This window comes from Chrysochloris asiatica, unplaced genomic scaffold (genome assembly GCF_000296735.1).
Source record: "Chrysochloris asiatica unplaced genomic scaffold, ChrAsi1.0 scaffold00184, whole genome shotgun sequence".
Lineage (NCBI taxonomy): Eukaryota > Metazoa > Chordata > Mammalia > Afrosoricida > Chrysochloridae > Chrysochloris > Chrysochloris asiatica.
The window spans coordinates 1118139-1129184 of record NW_006408702.1 but is presented as its reverse complement, the minus strand read 5'-3'; the positions used below and the strand labels follow the sequence as shown (position 1 = coordinate 1129184).

The 11046-nt window shown below is 39.2% G+C and overlaps 1 protein-coding gene across 3 annotated transcripts in view; it reads right to left on the bottom strand.

The window, feature by feature from the left end:
* The window catches only part of MEF2A (myocyte enhancer factor 2A), a 130955-nt gene that overhangs the window by 29784 nt on the left and 90125 nt on the right, over positions 1-11046 (bottom strand). For all 3 annotated transcript variants that reach the window (XM_006872132.1, XM_006872133.1, XM_006872131.1), the window contains exon 6: positions 3578-3768. In XM_006872132.1, coding sequence (XP_006872194.1) covers positions 3578-3768 — 191 coding nt within the window. The remainder of the gene's footprint in view (positions 1-3577; positions 3769-11046) is intronic.

The following is an 11046-nucleotide window of genomic DNA, read 5'->3' as shown; positions in this document are numbered from 1 at the left end:
CACTGGATCAATAAACAACATTCTTATCAATGGAGAAACGACTGAATTTGTCAAGGACTTCGTTCTTCTTGGATCAACCATCAACACTCATGAAAGCAACAGCCAAGAAACCAAATGACGTATTACATTGTGTAAATCTGCTGCACAAAACCTTTTTAAAGTGTTGAAGAACACAGATGTCAGCTTGAGGACTAAGGTTTGCCTGACCCAAGTCGTGGTATTTTCGATAACCTCATATGCATGTGAAAGCTGGATAGCGAATAAGGGAGATCGTAGAAGAACTGATGCATTTGAGTTATGCTGCTGGAGGAGAATATTGAAAGTACCATGGACTGCCAAAAGAACAAACAGATCTGTGTTGGAAGAAGTGCAGCTAGAGTGCTCCTTGGAGGCCAGGATGACCAGACTTCATCTCTTGTACTTCGTATATATTGTCAGAAGGGACCAGTAACTGGAAAGGGATATCATGTTTGGTAAGGTGGAGAGTGAAGTAAAAGAGAAAGACCCCCAGTGAGATGGACTGGCACAGTGGTAGAATTAGTAGGCTCAAGCGTGGTAACAATTGTGAGGTTGGCCCAGGACCAGGCAGTGTTTTGTTGTGTTGTGCACAGCGTCACTATGAGTTGGTACAAACATGATGTCACCTACTAACAAGAAGAACAAATGTAAGCTGGTAATAATAGCGGAAATGGGCGTAGAGTATACAGGAAGTCTCTGTAAAACTGTTCTAAAATAAAAGGCAGAATTTAATTTTAACTTATTCCATTTCCATTTTTGATGGCTTTATGTAGATCTTAGTTTTTATGTTATCATATTCTCTTGCCTAAAGGATTTCTAATATTTCTTGTAACAGGTTTGCTGCTCATAAATTTCCATAATTTTTGTTTGCAGGAGAAAGTCTTTATTTAATGTTCATTCTGGAAAGATATTTTTGCTGGGTATAGAATTATGCACAAGGTTTGTTATTGTTTTCTTAGTCTTAGCAATTTAAGTATGTTACTCCACTGTTTCTAATTTGCATGCCTTTTAGTGATACAACATGTAATGTTTCTCTGTTCTTTATTGGCCGCTATGATGCATTTTGCCTTTAGTGGTGTGTGCCTATGTGTGTGCACAGGCACAAGCACTTGCACACTTGGTGGTATCTAGCCTACTTAGTGTCAGTTATTATGTCCTCCAATATGGCTTTTGCCGCATCTTCTCTCCCTGTTTTCTAACCATTTGACAGGGTCATAGTTCTTACAGTCTTCATTTTGTTGTTAGTTTGTTTGCTTCACTTGTAGTTCACCCGTCTCTGTGCATTTCACCTCGGGTGATTTCTACTGGCTGCTTACAAAATTCACTGATTCTGTCCTTGGTTGTATTGATTCTGCTAATGAGCTTGATGAAGGCATTCTTCATTTTTATGGTATTTTCATTTCTACTATTTGCACTTCATTCTTACAGGTTTCCATTTCTCTGCTGAAATTATCCATCTGATCTTGCATGTGCAATGTCTTTTTCTCAGTCTTTAAGATACTACTCATAATTATTTTACATTCTGTCAGATACTTTCAATATCTGTGTCATATCTGAGTCTGATGTCTCTTTTATCTCTTCAGAATGTGCTTTTTTTTAATGCCTTTTAGTAAGCCTCACAACTTTTTTTGTTAAAAGTCAGACATCTTGCATAGAATGGTAGTTGCTATTTTTAAGTGCTGCTGAGTCAGTTCTAACTCATAGAGACCCTGTATATGGTTTCTGAAGCTTTAAATCTTCGAGTGAGCAGAAAGCCTCATCTTTCTCTTGAAGAGCAGCTGGTTGGCTTGAATTGCCAACCTTGTGGTTCACAATCCAGTGTTTATTTTAGGAGCCACTGTGCTCCCACAGAATGGTAGAAATTATGGTAAATAGTTTTTATGCATGGGAATAGACAAGCCTTTCCTTCTGCTAGGATTTACTAGAGTTTGAGTTAATTATGAAATTGGACTAGGTCTGAGCTTTGCTGTTGCTATGGTTACTGTCAATATACCTGGCACAGGCTTGAAATAGTTCAGAGAACGGAGAGCTTGGTTTGGCAAAGGTTTTCCACCCAACCCTCAACTCTTCCTCATCAACCCTAAATGACTGCTCCATTATGTCTTAACCCTTCTTCTTTATGTTGTGCCTCAGAAAGTATCTGTCTTTTGCAACGTACTCGTTGTTTTTAGGTGCCATTGAGTCGGTATTGACTCATAGCAACCCTATGCACAACAGAACGAAATACTACCGGGTCCTGGGCTAACCTCACAACTGTTTTTATGATTATTTGTTGGGGGGCAGGGGTTAGGCGGGATTTCTGCCTTTTTGATGTAGCCAGGCACTGTGTCTCTGAGTCTTGAGGATATGGTCTGCTCAGATACGCTACCATTCTCTCAGCCATTTTGTACCCAATGCCTCCTCCTCTAACATGTGTAGAGTTATTTTTCCTTTTCTACTTCCCCAGATGCATTTAGATGTCACCAGTGTCCTAAGGGAAAGGGTTTTTTGTGTGTGCATATCCTCACTTATTAATCCGTTTATTTTATAGGAGAAAAAGAGAAGAAGCCAAGCAAGTTTCTGTCTCTACTGAACTTGCTATTCTTCTCCTATCCCAGTTCTGTACAAGAGAGCATTATAAAAATGTAGATTTATTATCTAAGCCTGATAACATCACTTTCAGTTAAGAAAAAGTGGTGAGTTAGCAGCTGTATAATACAAAGTACAGTGTATCACTTAAAGTGTATAAACAGTCAAGTAGCTAATTAGAAATGGTCTTAAAACTTGTATATTACAATTCTTTTCATACAGAGGCTAAGAGAATAAATGTATTTTCCTGTTCTTTATAAACATGGGCTTAGGTTCCAAAAGTAAATGACGCTGAAACTATAAAGATACAGTCAGAAAATGCGGAGGGATACCTCCATTCTTTATAGAATTAAATAAGCAGGTTACGAAGAAGTAAACAAAGAAAAACTATTTACAGAATAGCCCATCCAAGTTTTTATGCATTCTTCTCTACAATAGTTCTCTTTGCTGTGTAGAATTTCCTACCTAATAATTTAATGCATCAAGTATGCAAAGTACAGATAAGAAATACTTTAGCTGGGTTTAATTTATCAATTTGGGGAATGAGATTTCTAAGCAAGATTCCAGGCAAGTCAAATTATATTAAGCAAAAAAAAAAACCTCTCGACCTCTCCACATTTTGCTTTAATTTAAAATAACTATTAATGAGATGGAGCCCTGGTATGGAGCTATAGGATAAATACTGGACTGCTAACCACAAGGTCATCACTTCAAATCCACCAGCCACTCTGAAAAACCCTATACTGGGTCACTATGAGTTGGAACTGACTCTATGGCACACAACAACTCTAATGAGGTTTAAAAATTCCAATTTTTCCAGTCTACTTTCTGTGCATTGAAAATACACTTTTCTCTTTAAATACTAATTTTGAATAAAAACAGTAATTAAGAAAATGTCTAAATTTCACGAAGGTACAGAGAATTACAACAAGACATACACTATGTATAAAAGAAGTGCTTTTGAGAAATGGAGTTGAAAGGTTCAATTTACCAATGGAGCAGGCATCATTCCCTTGCTTGAAGGGGGGATAACAACTCGAAGATCTGGCTTTCGACTATTTATTCCAAGATTGCCACTCCCAGGAGGAGGTGGAGACTTTGTAGGCATGACTTTGCCTAAATTATTTGTAGCAGTAGTTCCAATCAAATTGGGAGAACCTCTTGAGTTTACAAAGCCATTACCTGTAAAAAAATAAAAACAGCATTCATTAACATGTAACAGTCATTACAATACTTTAGCAAAGATATGAAACAAGCTTTCACCAGTACCAGTTACAAATTGTACAATAAACTCATGAGCTAAGCATGCATTTTTAGATATTTAAAAAATAAGTCAAGAAAATTCATCAAAATCCGAAATATATATCAAGTTTATAAAACACGTGTCACTATTTTCCTGCTTGGAATACTTGTTGTTTAGTGCTGTTCAGTCAGTTCAGATTTACAGTGACCCTTGTGGTTAGCAGTCCAGTGCTTATTCTACCACATGACACCAAGACCCCTTGTTGTTAGGTGCCATCGAGTCGGTACTGACCCAGAGTGACCTTATGCACAGCACAACGAAACACTACCCGGTCCTGGGCCAACCTCACTACTGTCGCCACTCTTGAGCCCACCGATGCTGCCACTTGGCCAATCCATCTCATTGGGGGTCTTCCTCTTTTTCTCTGACCCTCCACCTTACCAAACATGGTATCTTTCTCCGGCGACTGATCCCTCCTGATAATATGTCCGAAGTATGAGAGACGAAGTTTAGCCATCTTGGACTCTGAGGAGTACTCTGGCTACACTTCTTCTAAAACGGATCTATCTGTTGGTTCTTTTGGCAGCCCATGGCCCTTTCAATATTCTCCTCCAACACCATAACTCAAAAGCATCAATTCTTCTGCAGTCTTCCTTATTCACTGTTCAGCTTTCGCATGCATATGAGGTTATTGAAAATACTATGGCTTGGGTCAGGCGCACCTCAGTCCTTAAGCCAACATCTTTGCTCTTCAACACTTTATAAAGGTCTTGTGCAGCTGATTTGCCTAATGCAATACGTTGTTCAAATATGTCGTTTGATTTCTTGACTGCTGCTTCCATGAATGTTGATAGTTGATCCAAGAAGAATGCAGTCCTTGACAACTTCTGTCTTTTCTCTGTTGATAAGAATGTTGTTTACTGGTCCAGGGGTGAAGATTTTTGTTTTCTTTACATTGAGATGTAATCCATACTGAAGGCTGTGCTCTTTGATCTTTATCAGTAAATGTTTTAAGTCCTCTTCACTTTCAGCAAGCAAGGTGGTATCATCTGTATAACGCAGGTTGCCAATGAGTCTTCATCCAATCTTGGTGCCACGTTTTTCTTCATAGAACCCAACTTCTCGGATTATTTGCTCAGCATATAGGTTAAATAAATCGGTGAAAGAATACAACCCTGTCACACACTTTTAAAATTTTAAACCATTCAGTGTTCCCATGTTCTGCTCCAAAAACTGCTTCTTGGTCCAGGTCCAGGTTCCTCATGAGCACAGTTAAGTGTACTGGAGAGATACTTAAAACACAACACAAATATCTAACAAGGCTTCTTCCTACTGGGGACCAAGATTATGTAGCTACTATAAGAAAATGCTTGGCACTGACCTCTGCACTCATTCCTAAGTCAGTAAAGGCATTGCCTATCAGGCTCAGGATACTGGGTCAGCTATTGGGGCTACAGCCTTTTTTTTTTTAATGTTTTATTGTGCATTATGTGACAGTTTACATGGGAGAACATTAGCTTTACATTCATCCTATTGTATAGCGTTTCATTGTCATGGTTACAATCCCCTCCATGCATCATCAACCAACCAAAGGGTATACCCCTGCAAGCCTGCCCCTCGGTCGTCAGCACACAGCCCTTCTCTCCCTCTCTGTGTCTAAAGTCCCCAATTGCTCCATCTCTCCATATCATCATTTTTGCCTCCATCTCTGCCATCACTGCTTCTCTGGGTAGGGTCCCACTCTCCACTCTTTCCCCTTGATGGTCCCAGAGACCTCTGCTCCTAGACTGTAAAGTCAGTCAATCCCCTCCTTTTGCTACAAAACGTCTACCATTACATTTCCAACCCTCACAGTCAGTCCTGATAACAATTATTCACTACTGTATCACAGGAGACCTATCTGCATTTCCTTTCATCAGTCCTGCCTAGACAGATTGGATACTACTCACTGGAGATTCTACCTTCCCCAATGCCCTCTGGATCTAGGCTCCCTCATGAAAACTTGCAAGTCAGTCACTTCAATGGGCACATTGTAGCCCAATTTTAGGTATTCCAATCAGCTATAGGCAGAAAATGGACTTACAAGCTTTCTAGGTGATAATTATGGCTATTCCTTTCCCTCTCCCTCAAGTGTCTACTTTATATTGGTAGGCAAGAAAAACCAAGATTCAAAAGACAGCCAAGCATCTTAACATTATGTTCCCCCTTTTGCCCTTTCCACCCATGTCTCAATCCCTGTATCCCAGAGCCCTGTTGTTCCAAGGTTGTGCATACATCATTATTTACCTCTGTCCCACTTAGCCCATGCAAACCTGCCGAAGTGTTCTTCCATCTCACTCTCCCTTCTTGTGTACTGCCCCCCTCCCCCGGACCCAAACTATTCTATGTCTATTCCCTGTCCTGAGCTCCACCTTCCCTTCCATCCCCTCACCACACACCCCACATTTTTTCCCCATTCTGCACCTCTATCCTAGGCGCCATCAAGCCCCGCCTCTGGGGCTACTTCTTGACTGTAGCTTATTTAGCACACAGTTCTAATGCCATATTTTTACCGGTTAGTTTTTCCTTACGTCCCTAACCATTACCTGCTCTGCTTATTCTGCTGCCGTTAAGGTTTTTTCAAAAAATTTATTGTTAATCTGACTTGAATCACCTTATTCCTACATTTTAACTTCCCACTGTAGAATAAATTCATCTTTTAGATGAAATATGGAAATAGGTATATTGTGTTATATTTTCTGTATACATAGTATTTTTGGGTATCACTTGCGATATAAAATTCAACGTTGTGATGTGCCGTGGAGTCGGTTCCGACTCATAGTGACCCTGTACAGGGTTTCCGAGGCTGTAAATCTTTATGAGAGCAGAAAGCCTCATCTTTCTCTCGTGGAGCAGTTGGTAGTTTCGAACTGCTGACTGTGAGGTTCGCTGCCCGATTCGTAACCATTTTATTTACAGAGATAGTCATTTGAGTCCTTCTCATGTGCAAACAGCCACATCCTTTAGGAGGGTTGACACCACTTCAATCTTCCTTGTCATGGAATAGCATGGAATAGCATGGCCTGAGCCAACAAATATACAGCATTTTTCCTAGCACAGTAGTTTATTCCAGGAATGCCCAATCAGAGTCTAGGTAAAGGAATATTTTCAAGTTTGGCCTTTAAATACCAAAGGATAAAGAAAACAGAGAGGTGAGGTATGGGCCTAAGAAACTGGCTTGTTCTCTCTTCAGCCTGTATTCTCATTCTGAATGTGAGAATTTCAATTAGTGTTTAGTTTTACCCCTTACTTGGAACCTCCTGCTTTCTCCTAAACTTTAACCAATTAACCTATCATTTTTAATTCATTTTTGTGATTAAATTTTGCTGTGGAGACTGGTATTTCAGCTAGTCTTATGAGGCTATTTCTTGTATTCTGCTTCAATTATTTTTTAATGAGATTTGGGCTGAATCTCCTTCCCACGCCCCATGAAGTAATTTCCTGTATACTGTTAAGCTTTATAAGATAATGGTGCTAAAGAAACCACCATCTTCACTAGGCCATCCGCGATGAAAGAAAACTCACCTATGAACTGGGTAGACGTAATTCGCAACCCAGACATTTGGAGGATATTTAGAGTCCTGGTGTGGTGCTGTGGGTTAATGCACCAGACTACAAAGCTGTTTTAACTGCAAGGTAGGCAGTTCAAGCTCACCAGCTGCTCCTCAGAAACCGTATACAGGGTTACTACGGGTCGGAACCGACTCGATGGCACCTCACAATAACAATAACAACAAGTGTTTATCAGATAATTTTATTCAAGGAAATGGTGGTGTGCAATCAAGTCGCTTCCAACTCACAGTGGTACTGGACTGACTTGCCGAGGCTGGGAGATTTGAACTGCTGACCTTGTGGGTTAGCAGCCCAGTTTGTAATCTACTATGCCAGCAGGGCTCCTTAGTCAATGAAATAAGATGATTTAATAGAAATTTCTTATTGCATAGTAAAAACAGAATTTTAAGATTTAACATATGTACAACGTTTTTCTTGATTATACAATGGTACAAATATGTGTTCTTGACATGCACTCTCATCTGTTTGATTTATGCTCAAATCTGAAAGACAAAGCAGTATTTTCTTTCAACTACATTATAAGATGATGCAAAGATATAATTTAAAGGAGCACAATACAAAGAAGCATTAATACTATTTTCCCATGTAAGTCTGGGATGCTCTAACCATGATACCATACAACCCATGAGAATCAAATTACAAGTATGAAAAATGATCTAACAGCACAGTATTTCTTGTGCAAAGTCAGGAGTTTGCAGCAGATGATGATTACAGGATGATGTAAGTAGTTTGGTAACTTGCCAGGCTGAAGTGAATATATCTCATAGGCACCATTTGCTCCTTTGTAGAATGTAATGGCGCACTACAAATATATGCTTTCTTATCTTTGGTTTATTTTCATAACAAGACTTTTGAGGTACATATTTTTAGTATATAACTCATCTTGCTAGAGCTTACAAATTTAAGAATTAGAGCAATCTGTTCCATGTGAATAAACCCAATTTAATGTCATTGTTGTTAAAATGTGCAGTAGTTTACTGCACTAACACAAAGAGGGCAAAAAAGATCCTAAGCAAACTACATACCAATGCCTCCAGAAATGTAATATATAGTTAATCTCATTAATGGTCCTACAGCCGTAAGATTGCTGTTGTTGTGAAGTGTCGTAGAGTCGGTTCTGACCCATAGCGACTCTGTGTAGGGTTTCCGAGGAGCAACTGGTGAGCTTGAACTGCCGACCTTGCAGTTCAAACGGCTATGCAGTCTGGTGCATTAACTCACAGCGCCACACAAAGACTTCACAGCTATAAGATAAATCATTCTAGCTCATTCAATTTTATCAGTGTGGCTCATATTTCAGAATATAAATCCCATCAGTTGAATTAATATATTCATGTGGTTGTAAAGTACTCCATGACCTTAAGACTACTCTTCTAGGGCCAAATTGTAGACGATGATGTTATAAATGTTTTTACTATGAATCCATTACAGAAGTTGAACATGCAAAGTTTTAAGGATTCTTTATAATTCAATCAAAGCAAGGATCGAGAACTGATTGTATCATACTTGATTGTATCAAGTCTTTACAAAGTTTGAGCTTTATTATTTAATAAATAAATGCATTTCTAAAATTCATTTATATAAAGAGCTGCTTGATATTTCTGAAATTGGAGTCAGTGAAAATTCTTACATGATGGAGTGCATGCTGCTGTTGTTAAATTGCTGTCAAGTCAGTTCTGGCTTACAGCAACCCTGCGTAGGCTTTCCAAGGAGCAGGTTACTGGTTTTGAACTGCCGACCTTGTGGTTAGCAGTACAGACTTTATCCTTTTCCTACAGCATCACACCAAGAGTTTCATCAATTAGAAATTTCTAATCCTGCATCTTCTCTTTCTAAACACTATATGGTGGTGGTGGTGGTTATATGCCATGGAGTTGGTTCCTACCCATAGCGACCCTGTACAGGGTTACCAAGGCTGTAAACCTTTACGGGAGCTGAAAGCCGCATCTTTCTCCCACGGAACAGCTGGTAGTTTCGAACTGCTGACCTTAGGTTCGCAGCCCGATTCATAACCACTACGCTACCAGAGCTCCTTTATACACCTATACTATACCTACTAAACACTATATACACCTTTCTCAATGTTTCCAGGTAGCCTTAATGAGGATACATTTTCAAAGACTTCATGCATCCCTCATGGCTTCAACCAGCACTGTAATGTGACAGACCCTTAAATCTTTCTGCTATGTCTCTAATTTCTAGTCTATATTCAAGCACTTGATAAGACTCTTTTTTCTATTTCTTCATCAAACCATAAACATTAACAAGAGCTTCTTCCACCTTTATGTTTCTAGCCTTGTACATCCTGTTCTTTTTCAACATAAAAAAAAAAATTAAATCACTGGCTATCTGAGATTTTACTTTATGCTTGATTTTTTAAACGTAAGACCAAAGGAGTCTCCAAAGTGATTTAAACTTAGTATAAACTGAGTATTAAGTGTAAACTCTCAGAGAGCTATAGCTAGTAAATCATAATCAAATATATAGAATTTACAATACATACAAAATTGGCAGGTCTTACTTGCAAAAATGTAACATAGATAGAAATTTGAAAAATCAAGTTACGTGTATAAAATACACAAATGCTCTACTATACTACAATACAATTTTATACGTGTACCATATAAATGAAGTCCTGGTGTGACTCCATGGGAAAATGAGCTAGAACACAAGGTCAGTTTGAGCCACATGGCTGGCGGTTCAAATCCATCAGCTGCACCTCGGAAATCCTATCCAGGGTCATTATGAGTCAGAACTGACTTGATGTTTTAACAACAACAGCATGGACTCCTGATGTGGCGCAGTAGGAGCATCACTGGACTGCGAACCACAAAGTCAATGGTACACATCCACCAGCTGCTCCTAGGAAAGTCTATACAGGGTTGCTATGAGTTGGAACTGACTCAACAGCACTTAACAACAATAATAACAATATAACTATATAGACAATTTGGATTTCCCCTTCTCATTTCCATGTGCTTATTTTTTTGCAGTTTTAAATCACACCTAAAAAGAAATTCAGGAGTCCTGGCATGACACTGTGGGTAAATGTGCCAGACTGCAAAGCCATTTGAACTGCTCCTCGGAAACCCTATACAGGGTTGCTATGGTTCGAAACCGACTCGAAGGCAGTTAACAACAAACAAAAGAAATTCAGTTGGAAACCGAAGACTTAAATTTTATATTGATGAATATGTTGATTTCTTCCTAATATTCACTACCATGTATTTTAGAAAATAAGGAATCCTGGTGTGGTTCCTTAGGATAAACACTAGACTGCTAACCACAAGGTCATAAGTTCAAACTCATCAGTCATTCTTTGAAAACCCTATGAGTTGCTGTGAGTCAGAACTGACTCTCCAACACCTAACAACAACAACAACATACATTAAAGTACAAGAAATCTTGTTAGGTGCCATCGAGTTGGCACCGACTCATAGCGACCCTATGCACAACAGAAGAAAACACTGCCTGGTCCCGTTCCAACCTCACAATTATTGCTAAGGCTGAACCCATTGCTGCTGCTGCCATCTCATTAGGGGTCTTCCTCTTATTCTCCAACTGTCCACTTTACCAAACATGATATCCTTCTCCAGGAACTGGTC